Below are 24,737 nucleotides of genomic sequence, written 5' to 3' on the forward strand. Positions count from 1 at the left end.
CACAGCGCTTCACTTTTTCCACATTTCATTATGTTACAGCCTTATTCCAAAATGGATTAAATCTTTTTTTTTTCATCAAACTTTTTTTTTTTTTTTAAATGTTTGCAAATGTATTAGAAATAAAGAACGAAAATATAATATGTGCATAAGTATTCACAGCCTTTACTCAATACTTTGTTGTAGCACCTTTGGCAGCAATTACAGCCTCAAGTATTTTGGAATATGAAGCCACAAGCTTGGCACACCTATTTTTGACCAATTTCGCCCATTCCTCTTTACAGAACATCTCAAGCTCCATCAGGTTGGATGGGGTGCGTTGGTGCACAGCCATTTTCAGATCCCTCCAGAGATGTTCAATGGGATTCGAGTCTGGGCTCTGGCTGGGCCACTCTAGGACATTTACAGAGTTGTCCTGAAGCCACTCCTTCGATATCTTGGCTGTGTGCTTAGGGTCGTTGTCCTGTTGAAAGATGAACCGTCGCCCCAGTCTGAGGTCAAGAGCGCTCTGGAGCAGGTTTTCTTCCAGGATGTCTCTGTACATTTCTGCATTCATCTTTCCCTCAATCCTGACTAATCTCCCACTTCCTGCTGCTGAAAAACACCCCCACAGCATGATGCTGCCACCACAATGCTTCACTGTAGGGATGGTATTGGCCAGGTGATGAGCGGTGCCTGGTGTCCTCCAAACATAACCCTTGGCATTCACGCCAAAAAGTTCAAACTTTGTCTCATCAGACCAGAGAATTTTGTTTCTCATGGTCTGAGAGTCTTTCAGGTGCCTTTTGGCAAACTCCAGACGGGCTGCCATGTACCTTTTACTAAGGAGTGGCTTCTGTCTGGCCACTCTACCATACAGGCCTGATTGGTGGAGTGCTGCAGCGATGGTCGTCCTTCTGGAAGGTTCTCCTCTCTCCCCCGATCACTCAGTTTAGAGGGATGGCCAGCTCTAGGAAGTGTCCTGGTGGTTCCAAACTTCTTCCATTTACGGATGATGGAGGCCACTGTGCTCATTGGGACCTTTAAAGCAGCAGACATTTTTCTGTACCCTTCCCCAGCTCTGTGCCTCCAGACAATTCCTTCGAGTTTATGCTTGTTTTGTGGTCTGACATGCTCTGTTAACTGTGGGGCCTTATATAGACAGGTGTGGGCCTTTCCAAATCATGTCCATTCAACTGAATTTAGCACAGGTGGACCCCAATTAAGCTGTAGAAACATCTCAAGGATGATCAGTGGAAACAGAATGCACCTGAGCTCAATTTTGAGCTTGATCGCAAAGGCTGTGAATACTTATGTACAAGTGATTTCTTTGTTTTTTTTTATTTTTAATAAATTTGCATAAATCTCAAAACAAACTTTTAATTAAGTTGTCATTATGGGATATTATGTGTAGAATTTTGAGGAAAAAAATTAATTTAATCCATTTTAGAGTAAGGCTATAACATAAAATGTTAAAAAAGTGAAGCACTGTGAATACTTCCATATGCAGTGTATACTATGACGTTTTTGTGACTTTTTCGACATTCTATAATATTTGCTAGAACTATACCATTGCCCTCCTCAGGTGCTACAGGACCTTTTTAGATGTTAAAATGCATTTCGTTGTCTCAGTACCTATACTCTGTGCAATGACAATAAAGTTGAATCTAAATGTTATTGTGTCTAATTTTTTTCGAAATGCCATACTATGACTTTTTAATTAGTTTTTCGACACACCATACTATGAGTTATATAGTTTTGTAACCTTTATTCAACATGCTATACTTTGACTTTTTTCCGACATACTTTATTATGGATTTTTTCGACATACTATACTTTGATTATACTATGACTTTTTGTGACTTTTTTTGACATACTATATTATGACTTTTTTTCAACATATGTATTTTTTTATGACATACTATACTATGACAATTTTTTACGGCATACTTTTTCCCACCATAGTATATCATGAGTTTTTTCCAACTTTTTTCGACATACTATACTATGATGTTTTTGTGACTTTTTGTCAACATACTATACTATACCTTTTTTTCGACAGACTATACCATGACATTTTTTCACTTGCTATACAGTGACGTTTTTGTGATTTTTTTTCCGACATACTATAATATTTACTAAAACTATACTATTGCCCTCCTCAGGTGCTACAGGACTCTCCATTCCAGGACGAGGAGGCTCAGGAGTAGTTTATTCTCATTCACCTTGATGAACTCTGCACTTCTGTGACAGCATTCATACACACTGTTAATATCATTCACAGAGCTGAAATTGTATATATTGAGTGTATTCACACCCCATACTGTTTAATCAATATTTGTTTATGTATATATGCTGTACATATTCTCCACTTTCCTGCTTTTTGCACTTCTTTTTAGATGTTAAAATGCATTTCATTGTCTCAGTACCTATACTGTACCTATACTGCAATGACAATAAAGTTGAATCTAAATGTTATTGTGTCTCATTTTTTTGGAAATGCTGTATTATGACGTTTTAATGAGTTTTTCGACACACCATACTATGACTTTTTTGTGACTTTTTTCGACATTCTATACTATGAATTTTTTAGACATACTATACTTTGATTATACTATGACTTGTTTCCACATACTATACTGTGACTTTTTTGTGACTTTATTTCGACATACTATACTATGACTTTTTTCGACATGTTTATACTATGACTACTTTTCGACATACTATAATTTGGTGTTTTTGTGACTTTTCGACATAATACTATGACTTTTTTCCGACATACTTTATTATGACTTTTTTTTAACATACTATACTTTGATTATATTATAACTTTTTTCCACATACTATACTATGACGTTTTTGTGACCTTTTTTCGACATGCTATACTTTGACTTTTTCCGACAGACTTTATTATGACTTTTTTCGACATACTATACTTTGATTATACTATGACTTGTTTCCACATACTATACTATGATGTTTTTATGACATTTTTAACATACTATACTATGACTTTTTTGTGACTTTATTTCAACATACTATACTATGACTTTTTTTTAACTTACTATACTATGACTTTTTTCAACTTACTATACTATGACTACTTTTTGACATACTATAATTTGGCGTTTTTGTGACTTTTTTGATATACAATACTATGACTTTATATGAACTTTTTTGACATACTATACAATGACTTCTTTTCAACATATTACTTTTTTTTTTACATACTATTCTATGACTTTTTTTGGTATACTTTTTTCCAACATAGTATATTATGAGTTTTTTCCAACTTTTTTCGACATACTATACTATGACTTGTTTCCACATACTATACTATGATGTTTTTGTGACTTTCTTCAACATACTATATTTTGACTTTTTTCCGACATACTTTATTATGACTTTTTTCGAAATGGTATACTATGACGTTTTTGTGACTTTTTTCGACATACTATACTATGACGTTTTTGTGACTTTCTTCAGCATGCTTGACTTTTTTGAGACCTTTTATCGACATAGTATACTATAACTTTTTTCGACATACTATACTTTGACTTTTTTCCGACATACTTTATTATGACTTTTTTTTGACATACTATACTTTGATTATACTATGACTTGTTTCCACATACTATACTATGACTTTTTTGTGACTTTATTTCGACATACTATACTATGACTTTTTTCGACATGTTTATACTATGACTACTTTTCGACATACTATAATTTGGTGTTTTTGTGACTTTTCGACATAATACTATGACTTTTTTCCGACATACTTTATTATGACTTTTTTTTAACATACTATACTTTGATTATATTATAACTTTTTTCCACATACTATACTATGACGTTTTTGTGACCTTTTTTTCGACATGCTATACTTTGACTTTTTTCCGACAGACTTTATTATGACTTTTTTCGACATACTATACTTTGATTATACTATGACTTGTTTCCACGTACTATACTATGACATTTTTGTGACCTTTTTTCAACATACTATACTATGACTTTTTTCGACATACTATACTATGACGTTTTTGTGACATTTTTTCGACATACTATACTATGACTTTTATCGACTTACTATACTATGACTTTTTTGTGACTTTATTTCAACATACTATACTATGACTTTTTTCGACATGCTTATACTATGACTACTTTTCGACATACTATGATTATGACTTTTTTTCCAACATAGTATATTATGAGTTTTTCCAACTTTTTTCGACATACCATACTATGACTTGTTTCCACATACTATACTATGATGTTTTTATGACATTTTTAACATACTATACTATGACTTTTTTCCGACATACTTTATTATGACTTTTTTCGACATACTATACTATGACGTTTTTGTGACTTTTTTCGACATACTATACTATGACTTTTTTCGACATACTATACTTTGACTTTTTTCGACATACTATACTATGACGTTTTTGTGACTTTCTTCAACATGCTATACTATGACTTTTTTGTGACCTTTTTTCGACATAGTATACTATGACTTTTTTCGACATACTATACTTTGATTATACTATGACTTGTTTCCATATACTATACTATGACGTTTTTGTGACTTTTTTTGACATACTGTAGTAGGATGTTTTTGTGACTTTTTTTCAACATACTATACTATGTCTTTTTTCCACTTACTATACTATGACTTTTTTCCACATACTATACTGTGAAGTTTTTGTGACTTTATTTCGACATACTACACTGTACTATGACGTTTTTGTGACTTTTATCGAAATACTGTACTATGACTTTTTTCAACATACTATATTTTGACGTCTTTGTGACTTTTTTTGACATACTATACAATTACTTTTTTCCACATACTAAACTATGACATTTTTGTAACTTTTTTCGACTTACTATACTATGACTTTTTTTTCAACATACTATACTTTGATTATATTATAACTTTTTTCCACATACTATACTATGACGTTTTTGTGACCTTTTTTCGACATGCTATACTTTGACTTTTTTCGGACAGACTTTATTATGACTTTTTTCGACATACTATACTTTGATTATACTATGACTTGTTTCCACATACTATACTATGACGTTTTTGTGACATTTTTAACATACTATACTATGACTTTTATCGACTTACTATACTATGACTTTTTTGTGACTTTATTTCAACATACTATACTATGACTTTTTTCGACATGCTTATACTATGACTACTTTGACTTTTTTTGGTATACTTTTTTCCAACATAGTATATTATGAGTTTTTTCCAACTTTTTTCGACATACCATACTATGACTTGTTTCCACATACTATACTATGATGTTTTTGTGACTTTCTTCAACATACTATATTTTGACTTTTTTCCGACATACTTTATTATGACTTTTTTCGACATGCTATACTATGACGTTTTTGTGACTTTTTTCGACATACTATACTATGACTTTTTTCGACATACTATACTTTGACTTTTTTCGACATACTATACTATGACTTTTTTTAACTTACTATACTTTGATTATACTATGACTTGTTTCCATATACTATACTATGACGTTTTTGTGACTTTTTTTGACATACTGTAGTAGGATGTTTTTGTGACTTTTTTTCAACATACTATACTATGTCTTTTTTCGACTTACTATACTATGACTTTTTTCCACATACTATACTGTGAAGTTTTTGTGACTTTATTTCGACATACTACACTGTACTATGACGTTTTTGTGACTTTTATCGAAATACTATACTATGACTTTTTTCAACATACTATATTTTGACGTCTTTGTGACTTTTTTTGACATACTATACAATTACTTTTTTCCACATACTAAACTATGACATTTTTGTAACTTTTTTCGACTTACTATACTATGACTTTTTTTTGACATGCTATACTATTACATTTTCCAACATACTATACTATGACATTTTTTTGACATACCATACTGTGATGTTTTTATGACCTTCATTCGTCATTCTATACTTTGACTTTTTCGACATACTATACTATGACTTTTTTCGACATAATATGACTTTTTTGACATAATATAAAGTTTTTGTGACCTTTATTCGACATTCTGTACTTTTGTCGATATACTATACTATGACTTTTTTCGACATGCTATACTTTGATTATACTATGACTTGTTTCCACATACTATACAATTTCTTTTTTGTGACTTTTTTCGACATACAGTGGTGTGAAAAAGTGTTTGCCCTCTTCCTCATTTCCTGTTCCTTTGCATGTTTGTCACACTGGAACATCAAACCAATTTAAACAATAGTCAAGGACAACACAAGTAAACACAAAATGCAATTTGTAAATGAAGGTGTTAATTATTAAAAGGTGAAAAAAAATCCAAACCATCATGGCCCTGTGTGAAAAAGTGATTGCCCCCTAAACCTAATAACTGGTTGGGCCACCCTTAGCAGCAACAACTGCAACCAAGCGTTTGCGATAACGTGCAATGAGGCTTTTACAGCGTCCCTGGAGGAATTTTTGGCCCACTCATCTTTGCAGAATTGTCCTAATTCAGTTACATTAGAGGGTTTTCGAGCATGAACGGCCTTTTTTAAGGTCATACCACAACATCTCAATAGGATTCAGGTCAGGACTTTGGCTAGCCACTCCAAAGTCTTCATTTAGTTTTTCTTCAGCCATTCGGTGGTGGACTTGCTGGTGTGTTTAGGATCATTGTCCTGCTGCAGAACCCAAGTTCGTTTCAGCTTGAGTACACGAACAGATGGTCGGACATTCTCCTTCAGGATCTCTTGGTAGACAGCAGAATTCATAGTTCCTTTTATCAAGGCAAGTCTTCCAGGTCCTGAAGCAGCAAAACAGCCCCAGACCATCACACTACCACCACCATATTTTACAGTTGGTATAATGTTCTTTTTATGAAATGCAGTGTTCCTTCTACGCCAGATATACTTGGACACACACCTTCCAAAGAGTTCCACTTTTGTCTCATCGGTCCACAGAATGTTGTCCTAAAAGTCTTGGGGATCATCAAGATGTGTTCTGGAGAAATTGAGACAAGCTTTGATGTTCTTTTGCTCAGCAGTGGTTTTCTCCTTGGAACTCTGCCATGCAGGCCATTTTTGCCCAGTCTTTTCCTGATGGTGGAGGCATGAACGCTGACCTTAACTGAGGCAAGTGAGGCCTGCAGTTCTTTGGACGTTGTTGTGGGGTCTTTTGTGACCTCTTGGATGAGTCGTCGCTGCGCTCTTTGGGGGTAATTTTTGGGCGGCCGGCCACTCCTGGGAAGGTTCACCACTGTTCCATGTCTTCGCCATTTGTGGATAATGGCTCTCACTGTGGTTCGCTGGATTCCCAAAGCTTTGGAAATGGCTTTATAACCCTTTCCAGACTGATAGATCTCAATTACTTTCTTTCTCAATTGTTCCTGAATTTCTTTGGGTCTCGGCATGATGTGTAGCTTTTAAGGATCTTCTGGTGGACCTTACTGTGTCAAGCAGCTCCTATTTAAGTGATGCCTTGATTGTGAACAGGTGTGGCAATAATCAGGCCTGGGTGTGGCTAGAGAAATTGAACTCAGGTGTGGACAACCACAGTTATAGTATGTTTTTAACAAGGGGGGCAATCACTTTTTTTCACACAGGGCCATGATGGTTTGGATTTTTTTCTCCTTTAATAATAAACACCTTCATTTACAAATTGCATTTTGTGTTTACTTGTGTTGTCCTTGACTTTTGTTTAAATTGGTTTGATGTTCGAAACACTTAAGTGTGACAAACATGCAAAGGAACAGGAAATGAGGAAGGGGGGCAAACACTTTTTCACACCACTGTACTATACTATGACTTTTTTCCACATGCTATAATTTGATGTTTCCGTGACTTTTTCAACATACTATAATATTTACTAAAACTATACTATTGTCCTCCTCAGGTGCTATAGGACTCTCCATTCCAGGACAAGGATGCAAAGGAGTAACTTATTCTCCTTCACCTTGATGAACTCTGCACTTCTGTGACAGCATTCATACACACTGTTAATACCATTCACAGAGCTGAAATTGTAAATATTGAGTGTATTCACACTGCATACTGTTGAATCAATATTTGTTTATGTATATATGCTGTACATACTCTCCACTTTCTTGCCTTTTGGACTTCTTTTTAGATGTTAAAATGCATTTCGTTGTCTCAGTACCTATACTCTGTGCAATGACAATAAAGTTGAATCTAAATGTTATTGTGTCTCATTTTTTTTTCGAAATACCATACTATGACTTTTGTGTGACTTTTCTTTCACATACTATACTATGAATTTTTTCGACATACTATGCTTTGACTTTTTTCCGACATACTTTATTATAACTTTTTTCGACATACTATACTTTGATTATACTATGACTTGTTTTCACATACTATACTATGATGTTTTTGTGACTTTCTTCAACATACTATATTTTGACTTTTTTCCGACATACTTTATTATGACTTTTTTCGACATACTATACTTTGACTTTTTTCCGACATACTATACTATGACGTTTTTGTGACTTTCTTCAACATGCTTGACGTTTTTGTGACTTTTTTCAACATACTATACTATGACTTTTTATGAACTTTTTTGACATACTATACAATGACTTCTTTTCAACATATTACTTTTTTTTGACATACTATACTATGACTTTTTTTGGTATACTTTTTTCCAACATAGTATATTATGAGTTTTTTCCAACTTTTTTCGACATACTATACTATGACTTGTTTTCACATACTATACTATGATGTTTTTGTGACTTTCTTCAACATACTATATTTTGACTTTCTTCCGACATACTTTATTATGATGTTTTTGTGACTTTTTTCCAACATACTATACTATGACTTTTTTCGACATACTATACTTTGACTTTTTTCCGACAGACTTTATTATCACTTTTTTCGACATACTATACTTTGATTATATTATGACTTGTTTCCACATACTATACTATGACATTTTTGTGAACTTTTTTCAACATACTATACTATGACGTTTTTGTGACATTCTTAACATACTATACTATGACATATGATATATCAAAGTATGACTGTTTTTTGATATACTATACTATGACTTTTCTTTAAACTGTTTTCGACATAATATACTATGACTTTTTTTGACATACTATACTTTGACTTTTTTATCTCTCCACCTCCTGTCATTAAGGCTGTTCCTGTTTTGTGCTCCCAGACCGCAAGCACAGGGGAGAATTTCCCTCCTGGGCTGATACTTTTCGGGGGTAACACCCTTCACTTTACCAGCAGTATCAAGAACAGATGAAGCCAATTTGTCTTGGGAAGCTTGCTGTTTATTGTTCATTGTAACTCACTTCATAACGACTTTGCTATCTCTTTTTCCTCTCGCTTTTCTCACACTGAACTCATTCATACTCTAAGTTACTCTCACTCTGACAAAGTGAGTGAGTGGTTAAGCAAGGAGACTGGAGCGAGTGTTAGCCACTGGTATTTGAAGTTGACCTTTTTGTTACAAACGCAGCAAAGGGAAGACACGCTGTATTCAAAGAAACCTGCATCAGACTGGAAGTTAAGGAGTGAAATGGAAAACAAATAGGTTTGGTTTAACTACACACTGAAATACTTGCTTTTGCTGTCCTTAGGCCTATTGCAGCCACGCAATTTGCAAAAATGTTTGTGTTTTTTGGAAAATTAAGCCAGGTGAAGTACAATTTCTTTAAACGTTAAAGCACATTTTTTTGATAGCCTCAATAAAGCTGCCTTGAAATTGGCTCTGACAAAAATGCCCTTTAATTTCACTAAACAGTGGTTCTGAATTAAATTATTTCAAGGAAAAGGAGATGAGGTTTGAACCCCATAGACTGTGTTGACTACAGGTTCAAGTTCACTCCAAACCCTGAAGTCCTGTTTCAGAAGACAATACATATTGTGCTATTCATGATATATCCAATCCAATCCAATCCATTTTATTTATATAACACATTTAAAAAACAAAGGTTTACAAAGTGATGAACAAGAGATAACACATAAAAACACATATAAACACATAGAACACATAAATCAACACACGATCACACAGTTCTCATGCTGAGTTAAAAGCCAAGGAATACAAGTGAGTTTTAAGACGAGATTTAAAAGATTCGAGGGTCGGGGCCAATTTGACTTGTGGAGGTAGCTCATTCCACAGTTTAGGCGCTGCAGCTGAAAAAGCGCGGTCGCCCCTGGTTTTTAACCTGGTTTTTGGAGCGACCAGCCAAAGTTGATCAGTAGACCTAAGTGACCGTGAGGGGGTGTAAACTTGTAAGAGGTCTGAGATGTAGCGAGGTGCCAAACCATTTAGTAATTTAAAAACAAACAATAAGATCTTAAAATGTATTCTGAAATAGACCGGGAGCTAATGTAACACGGCCAGGATTGGTGTTGTGTGTATATATATATATATATGTAATAATGTATGGCTTATGAAAACACAGGGAAATAGTACAACCCATTTTGTAGCACTTCCTCAGTATGACAGCAATATGTTATGCAATCTGGATGTCTCTGAAAATTTATAAAAATAGTGCCTAACTGCACTGCCTCATATGCAGCAAACAATGAAAATGTATACATGTGTTTTAAGATGGCATATGACATGTTTGATTAACCATTATATACATTTCAGATTTGGTTTAAAACATAGATGATGTCTGAATTTCTCAAAACATTACAAATAGAAAACAATTGAAATAATACATGTATGTTGTGTTAAGTTATTGATTGGTCATACCTGCACTAATTAGCTCATCTCTTGCTGCTGGCTATGTGTATGAAAAAGCAGTTAAAGGCGTATGAAGAATTGGAAAAGTTCAATTCATAGAAATTTGACATAAATTTGACGTTAGTGGTGTCAAACGTGAGAATGTAAGCAGGTTCGAGAACTTGCACTGGCTTTCCTCGAGAAACTTGGTTTCAGTTTCCATGTGAGTCAGGGCAGCATATCCTTGGCAGTAATGTCAGGCTCACAGTGACAATGTATGTCTGTTTGCTTCCATAGTTACTTTGCATTGATTGACACACATATTCCTACATTTTGAAGCTAAAATTATATATGAAGAGTGTGTGAAAGAGAATAAGAGACAATTTTACAGCACATCTTCACTTTAATTGGGTTGTCACACACTTTAACTCTAAACATTCCTCCTCCAAAAAACTGGCCAGAATGTATGAAAGATGTGGAGCATTTTAAAGTTTAAATTGAGTTTCTAGCTTAAAGTATGAATAAGTAGATAAGTGTTCAAAATGCATGCAAAAGTGTGAGAATGTTTTAATTCTAAACATGCCGTCCATTTATTTGAAGGGGGAAATTTTGCCGTGGAAACAACATTGAAGATTACGGAGTTTTCAAAGGTTTGAATAATAAAAGTAACCTGAACAATGTCCTTATTTAGCTGAATGTGTTGATGTTTGATTGAAGTTTCTATATTTGAAAATGTAGAAGTAGTGCATTCACACTCTGCTAGCTTTACACTGCAAAAAATCAGAACGGCACAACAGTATGTTGTATGTAGCCATTAAGTGCATATTTCGGACCCCTTTTACAAGACTTTCATTCTAAGAATAAGTCATGGAGTCAGCATTTTAAACAGCTTATGGAGATAATGCTATCTTAGCTAGCAAGCTAAAACTAATAAAATCTGCAAGTGAAAGTGGGTGGTTTCCGCCAGATTGTTTTCTGTTGCAAGCAGACCACTGAGCATACCTTTGAACTCTTCGGGGGGGTCTCTGTGGAGAACATATTAGGAATTAGGTCAATTTATGTGCCACACATGCATTAACAGCTTAATGTGATAATAGTAATGTATGATAAATATAATATAAAAGAGCCAAAACAACACATTTCTTTTTGGCTTAAGAATTCCTGAACCAAACGGATATTCTTACAATCTTTATTTATCTCTATGGGCACTATGTACATTTTCTTTCTAAATGACACAGTCAAAAATTACAAATCATAATTAGTTAATCATTATTGAGTGTTACTGTGTGTGAAAGTGCAAATTTCACCAAAATCGGGGGTGGCAGTAGCTCAGTCCGTACGGACCGAAGTACGGAGTGTGGATTGGTAGCTGGAAAGGTGCCAGTTCACCTTCTGGGCACTGCCAAGATGCTCTTGAGCAAGGCACCAAATCCCCCAACTGCTCGGAACGCATGTCCAGCAGTCGCAGCCCACTCACTCTGACATCTCTCCATTTGTACATGTATAGGACCTGATCATGTGTGTGTACTTCAGACCTGTGTGTAGTGTGTTCTAACAACAGAGTTGAACACATTTTAATTCCCCCCCTGGAGATCAATAAAAGTATAAATTATTATTAATAATTACAATAACACGTTTGTCTTTAATTGGAATTAGTTTATTATTTCAGAAAAGAAATCTTATTGAAAAGTTTCTACTAAAAAAACTCCATGACTATACACAAATGTCACAGTATATAGACAATCTCATTCTTATTCTTCTTAATTTTTTGTCTCAACAATCTAGAGACAAGATAAAATGAAGGACAGAGGTAACTTGGGAAAATAAAAAAAGACTAAATGATCCCTCTGTTTTAGATTAAAACTCTCAATATGTTGAGATTATTATGGTTTAACCATTAAAACGAATAATAATTTTTTTGTATAAAAAAGAAATTAAACACACAGTGAATCTTCATTAATCATACTAATCTAACATTTTTAAAGTATTTAGTCAAGCAGATTATAGCAAAACATCACAAGTCATGTGTTCTTCCTTACATACTTAGAATTCTTGATGAATACATGTAAAAAGCTTCAGAACTGCCACATAGCCTACAATTTAAACAACATTTTAAACCACATTTAAACATCATAATCTGTGTCTTTAAAAATTAGGTTGACCATTACAATTACCTTGAGGTTGCTTAACCCATCTTGCTTGATGAAAACATGAATATTTACATGGAAGAAAGTAATGAAAAGACTGATAATACAAATATTTCATGTTGCTTCTTTAACATGTTCTTCTAAGATGCCTTGCATTTTAAAATGTCATAAATCCAATAACAAAATGTTTAAACAGATAATATGTAAATGATTAAAGGTTTAGGAGCTTAATTTCATTACTCTTTTCATCTGAAGTGTCTGATATAAATGACCTGGAGCATTCCTTTTCACAGCAGACACAATAGGTCCATCACTAAAAGTGCTTTCCTGATGACTAGTATTGGCGCTGAATTTAATGTATAACATTGTGTCCACCGACTATTGTGTTAAAAGCCCATTTATTATTATAAATGTATTATCAAAAGCTACAACACATTTTTACACATTTTGCTCCTTTAATCAGATCCCTCAAGCTCATTGATGAGAGTCCTCATACTCTTCATCCTTTTAAGGATTTCATAGAGAGCGTCTTTGTCCATTGTGCTAGTCAAACTCTGAAGAATGCCGCTCATCTGGTCTTGTGTGGATTTTAAAGCTCTCACAGCCTCGTAGTTTTCATTTGAGATCGACCTCCTATCCTTTAGCTTCAACAGAATGCCTTCTGTATCAGTCACTCTGTTAATCAGAGCTGTCTGATGGAGATCTACAAAATGACCTGAGGCAGGAAGATAAAAGCAAAAAAACAAACAACTGCAATTACTAGAAGTTTTAACAGTCATAATTTAAAATTGTAGGGTAGCAATGGTGCTCGAGACCACTATGTGTATCATTTCTCAATCCTAATTTGTATTTTCGCACCTTACTTACCTCCATTGTTATCCATCCAGGGAGAGAGTTGTGGTTTTATTTCCTTGGGTTCTGAGATAGCCATCTCTGAGGATTGTACTGCCACATAGTACAATGAAATGGGAAGTCATTAGTGGTGCACACAGCAATGAAAAATAACATTAATGAAATTAACATTAGAAATGTGTCCCTCCAAAAACAATGCCCCAACCTTGTATTACTTTCTAATGTTCAACTGAAAATATACATAACTATTCTGTATTGTCTTCCAGAACAGAGCAGAAGATAACACAACTAGTCAAATCACAGAGCAACAGCAACAATACTAAAAATGTTAAAAACAAATTAAGCCTGGAACTATTTTTGAAATTTCGGGTGGGTATTTCATCATGCTTAAATTATAGCCTATATAACAATTCTTACCCTTTTCTGCAGGTTTCGTCTGGATGGCAAAGGCTACAGGACCTCTGATGTTAACTCCAATGTAAAAGGAAACTTGGCGTGTTATCCAGAGGCTGTTTTGGAGGTTTGCATCCATCTTAATCGCTTTACCACCAATTGTTGCATAGACTCTGTAGTTTCGTACCTCCCCTTCAAATTTGAGAAGGCGTGCTTGGATCTTCGGATCTTCGAAAATCTTGTCGTTGCTCCAATCTTGTATTGTTTCCTCATTTTGTTCAAGAAGTATTTCTTTGAGGACCTTTCTGTGAACAATTCTGGTCAGATCTAGACCTTTTCCAATGAAAAACAGAGGGGGGAGGTACCTTGATCGAAAGTGTATCTTATATGCATGTTCATAGGAGCAGCGCATACGCAGAATTAATTCTTTGAGGTCAAGGACACATTTCTCTTTACTGTTTGTAGGCCAGCACAGGAGGAGGGTTAACATGTGGAGCTCAGGTGAATCTTCGGGGATCAGAGGCATTTTCTGTTCAAACACAGTTAAATAATTGCAATCAGAAGGAAACATTGCTCCCATATTTCTTAACATGATATGAGCGAGGATGTAGTTGGCAAGAGCTGAGACCGAATATGTCTGTAAAAAGATTTCTTTCCACCATGTAGTTATTTCCTTAAGGTCTGATTCAGTGCATTCTCTGTCAAGACATGAGAGTACTCCAGCCGATGTGTCTACCAGGTTTTGCTTAAGCTTCTGGATGAGAATAGCACCTTTTTCTTTCAAGTGCTTTGGTGGGGAGTCTCCGACATACTTCCTGTAGCAGTCTGAGGTGTCTCTAGAAATGTATGAGGGATCAACTTTCTTCATGTCAGGCTTTGAGTAAGTCAGATATTCATCAAAAAATGCACATTTTCTCTCAACCTCATCTCTTAGGCTGTTTATTAGATTGTTGAATCTGAAGAGTTTGTTGTCTCCAAGTGATCCCAGGACAGAGCCCAAGGACACTTTCTTTGTGAGAACTCCTCTCCAAGTTTCATTCTGACTGACAAGTAGGTCATATACAATGTTGCAAACTTGGAGATAACCAAACATCCCTCTGGTGTTAAAAAAATGTGAGACTTTGGTCACGCCATCTCTTTTCATGTCTCTCCCACATTCATTTTCAGCAAGTTGTTCTTCATCTTTGAAAGCCTTAATGGCCTTTGTGGCCAGTTGCAAAATTTCTCTTGGATTGGCAGGATGCTCTATGTTCTTCAAATGGTTCTTATGAACTTGGCCCAGTGTGTCAGCAATAAATGAACTTTGGGGAGCTCTTTCCTTTGCTGTATTTGCCCACCTTTCTGCCAGTTTGTAGTCTTTTACTTCCGTGTAATAAAAACGAGCAAGTGCTTGTGGAAAAAATGGATTTTGATCAAACTTTTTTGACGCCATCCTTAAAACAAATGCACTCTGGACATTATCCTCCATCCTTTGAATATCTAGAATCAGTCTAGAAAATCTTTCTTGCTCCTCTTTCATCTTTGTACTATTGATTTGGTTCTCTTCTTCTTTGTTTTTTTTTAGTTTTGGTCTTCTTCTGGTTAACATGTCTTTGACAAAACCAACAAAAAATGCAGGAACCTCATCTCTGCACAAAGTGGTCAATAGGTTTCTTGCTGTGTTACTTCTGGCCACACCCGCCTCTACCATCAATTCAGTACAACACTGTGCTATCATAGGGTGAGCCATGCAGACTTTTTTTCCAGATGCTTCTTGGAAGGTGATGATGAGATGGCTAAAGGGCTGCATTCTGTCCTCCAGTGAAAAGTCTCCATGAATGTAGTCATCATGTTTGAAGAAGTCCAGGCACTGAGACTCCAGGAGATATGAGTCTGGTACATAGGCATTCAGCAGGGATATGAAGGCAGCAAGCTGGGCTTTCTTTGGTTTATTTGCTCTTTGGGCTGTGCTGAATACTTTGCATATTTGTTCGACGTAAGCTTTAGAGAAATTAGTTCGCATTATGTTAAAGCCATGGAATTGGTTGCATTTGTCACTATACTTTCTGCAAAGTTCTTCATTTTTCTCATCAAACTTTGGCTTCTCTGTGTCAGAAAGTACTTGTAGTACGACATGGCCTCTGTTTTGTAGAAGGGCATCCTTTCTAACGCAGTTAAGTAATATCACCACAGGCATACGGGTGACTATCTGCTGCTCAACCATCTTGATCATAATGTTGTCTTGCAGATCTTCCAAATTCTGCATATCATTCACTAACAGCAGCACAGTGTTCTGGTGGCCTTGAGTGCCTGCTGTGAAAAGGTGGACCACCTCCTCTGCAACATTTGTGATGTCTGAGGTTGAGTCTGTTAAAACAGCACTCCTGAAGGTTTTCCTTAAGTCCCATAACACCTTCATTGCAAGTGTGGTCCCCCCACAGCCTGGATGGTGGAACAGTTTAACAGTTGATATTCTGGGGAATTCACTCTTTTTTTTTTTTATTTGTTTCACAAGGTTGTCGTATCCATCTCGTTTGATGAAAGAAGTTCCAGTGCCATCGGATTCTGCCTGTTCACTAATGTAAAAGTTTAACCATTTGGGTGGGGCCCCTCTGTAAAAGTTTTCCTCTGTCTGTTTAACAACTTCTGGATCAATGAACTCTCCTTCAAACTGATTTGCATAGAGAACATCCAACAGTGAGAAGGTTGATGTGTGATATATTTCCCCACCTCTAGCAGTGGACAAGGCTGGTCCATTTGCCATCTCGGACTTTCAGTTTCCTATACATTAATGGATGAAAAGTTGATAAGGACAAATCTGTTATCTGGACTATAAACACACAAAATGCTACAAAGCTAGCATGCAACCATGAAGGACAGCTGCAGGGGAGAAATGTTAAACACCTGGCTCAGCTTTGTGAACTTACAATTTGTTGATTTGTATGATTTGGCACCATGAATCATTTATGTGTGTTGTATAAAGAACAATTACATGTTAAAGCCTTTGCGAACCAGTTAGCTGGCCTTACCATCCCATATTTTACAACAGCTAGTAAAAGTATTTCACTTGATCCCCAGGTTCTCAAATGTGCTGTGAACTGGAGTTTTTGGGGTTAGCCCCATACATTACATAATAACTAATTCACAATGCTATGCACAGCACAGATACAATGTAGGCCTACTGTGCATTTATTATTGATTTAAACATTTGTTTTTAATGAGTTATTAGCCTACTCAAACTTAGACAAAATGTTTCTGGTAAAATAGGCCTACTTCACATTAAATGAATATGGATGGTTGTTTGACATTATCAAAATAAAATGATCAAATGCTTCACCTGCAGCTGGCCTGCTGGCAGTTTTGATCCAGCTCTGCAAAGTTGCAGATCTTTTAGCTGCTTCCTTAATCTCTTTTTTTTTTTCTCTCTCTCTCTCTCTCTCTCTCTCTCTCCTTTAGTCATCTTTGTTATGAAGGCATATATAATAATACAAAGTTTATTACATTTACCAATTGGGACATTTTTATTTATCATCTCATAACAAAATAAGCTAAGGTGACTTATTCTGCTTGTTGGTTTAAAACTCATGTAACATATGACATGCAAATGTAAACAATGTGCTGTATAATCTAGCATGATTCAAGAGCCCAAACCAGCACATCCCTGAGCCTCTCTCTTGTCTACGGAGCGCACACTAATGTAACAGACGTATTAACTACAATAGCCTGCTGCTGCTATAGGCTATAGGCTTAATTAGCTTTGTGCCATGATACGTTAATATAAGACAATGCTGCGCGATGTGATGAAAACGTTACCAGCTGCACATTATTTGAAGCACAAGTGGATTTTTTTTTGTTTACTATTCACAGAGCATTTGTCATTATCTCCATAACTTCCAAAACTCACAAGAAGGTGGAAGGGCTTGCCCTGTCTTTCACATGCAGTGCCAAAGATTCTCTTAACCGTCTCTGCTGGTGCTCGGTGTGTGAGAATCACATACCTGTGCACCTCCCTGAGTCAGGTAGGCTATTATACATTGATGTATATTAAAGAGCTGACATTTGGTGCTGCCACTATCTCAGTCTTGATATAGTTTGTCACTCAAGATACAGATTGACAGCACAAGAACGTCACCAAAAAGTTTGGTACCAAAATGTCAAATAGTATCTTTTTAGTCTAACTGAAACTTCAACATGTTTGCAGATTTTAAATTTTGCTCACCTTTTTCCATAAGATGCAGATGTCTCTGAAGTCTTGAGAACATATCATGTAGGCTACTCAATTGCAGATTTCGGTAACTATGTGCTGTAAACTGAAAGGTGGTTGGATTAATATAGCCACATGTCACACCCACATTACACCCACAGTACGTAGGTGTAATTACAGAAAGATATGTACAGTTGACTGTGAATGCCAACTTAAGTAATACATATTTACTTGCAGCAGTATCGTTTTATTGGAAATGCTTACAAGGATTTCCCGTAAAGGGTGGGGAGCTTGATTTGATGAAATGTTGGTGACAGCGTACGCAAAGAATTTACTATCATTATAAATTATTAATCTCAACAACGTTGTGCGAATATACCATTTTTTTTATTTTTTTATTCAAATTTGTATAAGTGTATATAATACAGCACAACAAATATCCATCTTTTTCTGATTTAAAGACAAATATAAAATATATAAATACTATAGACGTATAAAAGAATGGAATGACATACTTAAACATAATTGAAAATCAAGAGAAAATTAATGAGTGAAAGGAAAAATAAAAAATAAAAAAAAATAAAAATAAAAATAAAAAATAAAAAGAAAGAAAAAATAACTTGGTTATACAAGCGGACACAATAATTAAAATAAACCAGTGTTTTAAGGTTTATTTCAATGCACTTTCAGTTTAGTTTCCTTTAATCCTCAAGAGGAAACCTAACAATGCAATCTTTCACTTTGACAACAATTCATTTCTGTGGTGATTTAAACCGGTTCATCAGGTTTCACCAGAGATGGATTATTTGTCTGTTGTTGACTCAGGGCTTTGCAATAGATACTTTACAATTCAAATGACAAGTTCCGCTTGATAAATGGACTACTTGATAAATTGAGCTCATTTTATTTTTGTATGTTATGGATTGCTGCAACTAATGATTATTTTCAAGATTAATCTGGTACCTCAAATTTAGAGAGTAGAGGTACTTAGTTACATTCCAATATGTTATCTTTAGGTTTTGTAACGTCTCAACCATCTTTGAAAGGAAGCAAGTTCACACAGTATAGGTTAGCAAATATATTTTAATATATAATATTTATATTCATTTTAGCACAATGACAAAATGGCATAATTGCAGTTGTCTCATTTAAATCATGACAAAAAGCCACCCCTCAATACATTTGTTTCAATAATACCTCATATCATATTTTGTTGCAGTCATTGCAAAATGAATCCTAAAGCACTTCTTGTTCCGTGAGAGGAAAACCTTAGCAGAAACAGCATTGAGCCCATGGCATCCAACGGGGTTATTTCATGAGCTATGGAAAAATGTAAAAATGGATGTTATGACGCTCTTCTATGTATTAAGCACAGTGTCACATCCTCCTACACCACATCAGTTTTTTGTCACTGGGACAGCACTGGATCACTTCACTGACTCAAACCGAATTAAACTGTGTGCACATTATCTAACAGCTTTAAATCTAAATAATCACACTTGTTAAAGAGCAATAAGTCTGACAAACATAATGGACTGGATTGACAATGTGGGGGGAAAAAAAACATACAGTCGTGAAAAAATTAGGACACCCATGCTAAAGTTGACTAAAAAGAGGAATAAAAAAATCATCTTTTGGAAATTGATCTTAATGCCTTAATTAAAAAAATGAAGAAAAATCCAACCTTTAAGGACACCAATTTTCTTTGTGAATGAATAATGTATCGTAAATAAATAAATGTTCTTCCTTAAAATACAGGGGCCATAAGTAAGTACCCCCCTATGTTAAATTCCCATAGAGGCAGGCAGATTTTTATTTTTAAAGGCCAGTTATTTCATGGATCCATGGGGCTATTTTAATTCCAAAGGCCAAGGGAACTTTATCAGGATGCATAGTATCCTGGATCCATGAAATAACTGGCCTTTAAAAATAAACATCTGCCTGCCTCTATGGGAATTTAACATAGGGGTGTACTTACTTATGCCCCCTGTATTTTAAGGAAGAACATTTATTTATTTACGATACATTATTCATTCACAAAGATAATTGGTGTTCTTAAAGGTTGGATTTTCCCTCATTTTTTAAATTAAGGCATTAAGATCAATTTCCAAAAGATGATTTTTTTATTCCTCTTTTTAGTCAACTTTAGCATGGGTGTCCTAATTTTTTCACATGACTGTACCTGTCACTTGCTACACCATTTGAAGCACATTACAAAATATCAAGCAGAAGACGAGATAAAACATCCCACTGGCAGACTCTTAAGGCAGAGACACACAGGGCAACTCTCAGTGCCTAAGAATAAACTCTGCAACATTACTCACACCAAAATGTTTAAATGTATAGTTCAAATGTTCACATTTCCTAATATTAATCAATATGAATTCAGTTAGCAGCTGAAAATTATGTTTCAATTCAAAACCCTGCAGGTGCATTTTGGGAAAATCTCTGCTACTTGGAGAACTGTCCACCCTCAAAGTCACTGAAATAATTTGTATAATACTAACACATAATTTTCAAGTCCTGTGACGCCTCTGTAAATACCTAAACTCCTCCCATTGTAAATCAAAACTTAAACTGCACCACAGGAATGTTTTTCAGTTAAACCTACAGTAACAAAGATCAGACTGCAGTTGAAAACACAACACCTCAAAATAGCCTCTATTGTCCACTACTGAAAAAACGCACACACTTCAGAAATTCTGTGATCGAGCCACAAACCTTAAAGTGACCATCTGAAATAAAGATTGATCACCACAAACATCATAAGACATTGCTTAATGTTAAGCACCACATGATTTCATGTTCATCCACCCGAGCAGTGTGCAACTGAATCAAGTTGGCACTTCTACCCACTATGTGAAAGCTTGCTTTTTATTGTGCATGAAATGTAAACTTTATTTGTCAAATTGAAAAGAAAACCTTTTTTGCTTTGCAGCTCTAGAGAAAAGTAAGTAGGTGTGGTTAAAAATCTTAGCACAATATTCAGGAACTTAATGTGACTTACACTCTTCCTGTGACGTTTAAAATGTGCAAAGGAAAACATAAAAACATTAATGCACAACTTTATATGATGCAATTCTGAACAGACATTCAGCATTCCTAACATTGACACACCTTACGATCATTAACTACATTTTACAGCATTCTTGTGCAAGTCCTGCCACATTCAAAAATATATTGACTAGATGCAGAGGTGTGGCATCTTGTACACACACCAGAGATGTTTATGAAAGTATGAACCTACATATAGTATTACTCCCTGATCACATCTCAAAAAGCTACAACCACCCAGACTATTCACACTACTCTACCCAGCACATAGTTACCTCTTCACTCTATTACTTCATCCATGCACCCTTTAACCATTCACTAACACCTTCCTTTAAAAATAAAAATAGCAAATAAAACTATGGAGCCAATATTGAATAGATAAACAGTAGGCCCTACACTATGAAAAAACAAAAAAAAACAAAATGAATACATTGTGTAAAATAAATCCATAAACCAATAAATTGTGACGTCATTTAAGAAATGTATTCAAGCTCAACTTCATTATAATAATACATTTCATATTTAAAGTTCTATTCAATTTCATTATACATTCTTACTTCAAAATGCCCTTTCACCTTAACAACTGCTACCAAATTTAGCCAGTTAGCTCATGAAAGCTAGAGTAACAAGTAATTCTGATTAAATTAACTAGAAGCTGCTGCTCTTAATAAACACAGCACATTAACTATAACCTTTTATTTTGCTTACCATGGCTGTACATGCTACCTATCTAACTGGCTAGCTAGGCTGGGTTGTTTAGCAGTATTTAGCAACTAGCTCCAGTTCAAGCTCTAGGCAAGAGTGACTACAGTCTTTTTGTTCTCTTTAGCTAGTTAGCTGGCTATAGGTAGGTAGCATGTGGAGCTTGTGAGGCTAAATCAAATGTTAGTTTCAGTGTCTACGTACTGCCTTTATTTACAGATGGACATAATCTGTATTACTTTGACATTTAAGCTCTAGCTAACATAAGCTAAGTGGCTAAGTTTGGTTGTTGAGCTTCTTTGCTCAACAACGATTACTAAATTTATTATTTTACACAATTTATTCATGTGACTATTTTTTAGAATTACTTATTTATTAATCTAACCTTTGGGGCTCCATACAAACTAGAGGCACTGCTTATTGTTTTTATATCCAATGGGTTATCTTTTTATAAAGTGAGTAGAATCAGAAAATACTTTTCATGAAAACACTGCTAACAATCTGGTAATAAAGGCTGCACCTTACAAATCAGGGGTCAACATTTCTTAAACTTTCTACATGCACCTAGCTCAACATTTCAAGACGGTATACTCTTTACATTTCCTGCTCTTGGTGCAATGTGCAAGTGACAACATGTCTCATATGGACAAAAAGGCAGATTACCACTTTGTGACTGCTTTTATCTTTTGTCATGATTCGGAAACTCTGAATAAAATCATTTTCACGAGCGGTGACCACGACACATCTGATCAAATACGACACAGTGAAACATAATATGTTACATATCAGTAAATACAATGAAATGAATATCACTTTTTTTGTTGTTGTAAAATCATCACCCAAAGGCAAAACAGCAAAACGTGAATGAAGAGAATAACATGAATTATAAAAGTGTTGCTTAACATTAGATAAGCAACATGTTTTCACCCCCTTGATTTGTTTCCAGTTAGTTAAACAAAATCAGGGGACATAAAAACAACAATATATAGGCATAAATAAATTAATCAAGTTCAAAACAAACAGTGATATATATTCAAAATACATATTTACAACATAATAAAACGATGAAAAAAACAACAACAACAAACTCTTATTAAGGGAAAATTATACTTTTGTTTGAATCAATTTTAATTAACGGTTAGCATTACATGCTGAATACCTTCACACAATATCTGCCTCTTCGTTTCCTACTTACTATATACTTACTATACTCATGTATTGGTTATAATCAGGTATTAACATTAAATACTTACATATTTTAGTAGGTTTATACTTTTGCAGCATTTACTATGTTGATATGTACTTGGTATAAGGAAATCCAAATTTGACATCATTTGTGACTGATATGTTGGTATATTATGTGCCGATTGGCTACCGAAAACGCTAAGCAATGCCAAACATATAATCCACCTGGTGATGAAGTCAGAGGGGCTGGGGGTTGACTTTAGAGGAGTAGGAAACAGGAAGTGGATGTTAAAAAATATAAAACAAATAGAGAAGGGTGCATCACAGCCACATTTTGATGCTGATAGAACTTTTAACACTCCAGTGAATACAACCAGGAGAATCTAGAGCATCTCTCAGCTGGATTTTTTTTTTCTTCTTTTTTTGATGTTTACAGATATTGCATGGACAAACTACTGACAAACTACCATACAATTATTAACATGAGTCCACTGCCTACTGAAATTCTTAGAGAGAAAAAAACAAAAGTCACTTGGTCACATACGTCTAAATTCACAAGTTGCTATTCAAAAACATTTCAAATAAAAAGAGAAGATAAAAGAAAATACAATGGCCCAAATCCTCCCTTGCTGATATTTTGAACAATTACGGAAACGCATGCTAAGATCTGCATGTTGGTTTGTAAAGTCAACAAAGCTCTTCACTGAAAATGGGGAGTGGCAATCTGTGGTCAATAAACATCCATTTTAACGCTGGTAAGGACCATTACCCACAGGTCATAGCAGTAAGTTCAACTGCCTCCCTTTGCCTGACAATATGCTGTTAGTTCAGCTCTGTGATAAATGCAGTATAGTCATACTTTGTGTTCAATAGGCTCAAGCTATAGGAGGGCAGTAACCGCTTCACTTGGGGTCAGGCCTAACAAAGGCTAGTCTGGACGCTGAAGGGAAGATCCACCCGGAAACACTCTGACACTGTTATACATTATCAATCTGAAATATCAGTACATGGATATAGGATATATTTTATGATTAAGTGCCGCATTCTACAGTTTTTTTGTATGGCATTTGGTAATACCTTCACTAAGCATGCGTTATGGCTCAATTTGAATTTTAAATCGCTTGAGCGATTCATTTCTCCTTGCATGTTAAAAGTCGGTGCAAAACTACAAAAACACAGAGTTTAAAATAAGCCCTTTCTCTTTAATTCTTAAGGGACAAAAACTTTTAGAAAAAAACTACTGGCTGCACTTAGGCACAGTGGTGCTTTAAGCTAAATGCTAACCTCAGCACACTAACATGTTCACAATAACAAAGCTAATATGCTGATGATTAGCATCCTGGTGTTAGTGTTGCTAACATTTGCTAATTTGCGCCAAACACAAAGTATGAATGATTGGAGTGTTGCAAGAATTTCGTCATAAACTAATATAAATAAAAAGCTGATGATGGCACTAGCTGAAAAGTCAGAGGAATCACTAAGGTTATTATAATTCATC

General features: G+C 35.0%; 1 protein-coding gene across 2 annotated transcripts; it reads right to left on the bottom strand.

Annotated features, from left to right (window-relative positions):
- Nucleotides 1-12,358: 12,358 nt before the first annotated feature.
- On the bottom strand, nucleotides 12,359-18,418 carry LOC144534077 (sterile alpha motif domain-containing protein 9-like). Of its 2 annotated transcripts, none has more exons than XM_078275751.1 (4): nucleotides 18,314-18,418; nucleotides 14,140-16,875; nucleotides 13,738-13,815; nucleotides 12,359-13,585 (listed from the first exon to the last, which is right to left on the bottom strand). In XM_078275751.1, the coding sequence occupies exons 2-4, from the start codon at nucleotides 16,856-16,858 to the stop codon at nucleotides 13,326-13,328; spliced, it is 3,057 nt and encodes a 1,018-aa protein (XP_078131877.1). In that variant the 5' UTR covers nucleotides 16,859-16,875; nucleotides 18,314-18,418; the 3' UTR covers nucleotides 12,359-13,325. The 2 variants fall into 2 exon arrangements, with proteins under 2 accessions (XP_078131877.1, XP_078131878.1); XM_078275752.1 differs by having other exon boundaries at nucleotides 13,496-13,585; nucleotides 13,729-13,815.
- Nucleotides 18,419-24,737: the final 6,319 nt, after the last annotated feature.

The sequence above is a fragment of the Sander vitreus genome, chromosome 19, assembly GCF_031162955.1.
Source record: "Sander vitreus isolate 19-12246 chromosome 19, sanVit1, whole genome shotgun sequence".
Classification (NCBI taxonomy): domain Eukaryota; kingdom Metazoa; phylum Chordata; class Actinopteri; order Perciformes; family Percidae; genus Sander; species Sander vitreus.

Bases quoted from the DNA above. Each gene is read 5' to 3' on its own strand.
- LOC144534077 (XM_078275751.1), bottom strand. From the start codon at position 16,858: ATGGCAAATGGACCAGCCTTGTCCACTGCTAGAGGTGGGGAAATATAT. The intron at 13,816-14,139 runs GTAAGAATTGTT...ACTATGTGGCAG, and splicing joins GACGAAACCTGCAGAAAAGG to TACAATCCTCAGAGATGGCT. The intron at 13,586-13,737 runs GTAAGTAAGGTG...TTCCTGCCTCAG, and splicing joins CTGGATGGATAACAATGGAG to GTCATTTTGTAGATCTCCAT.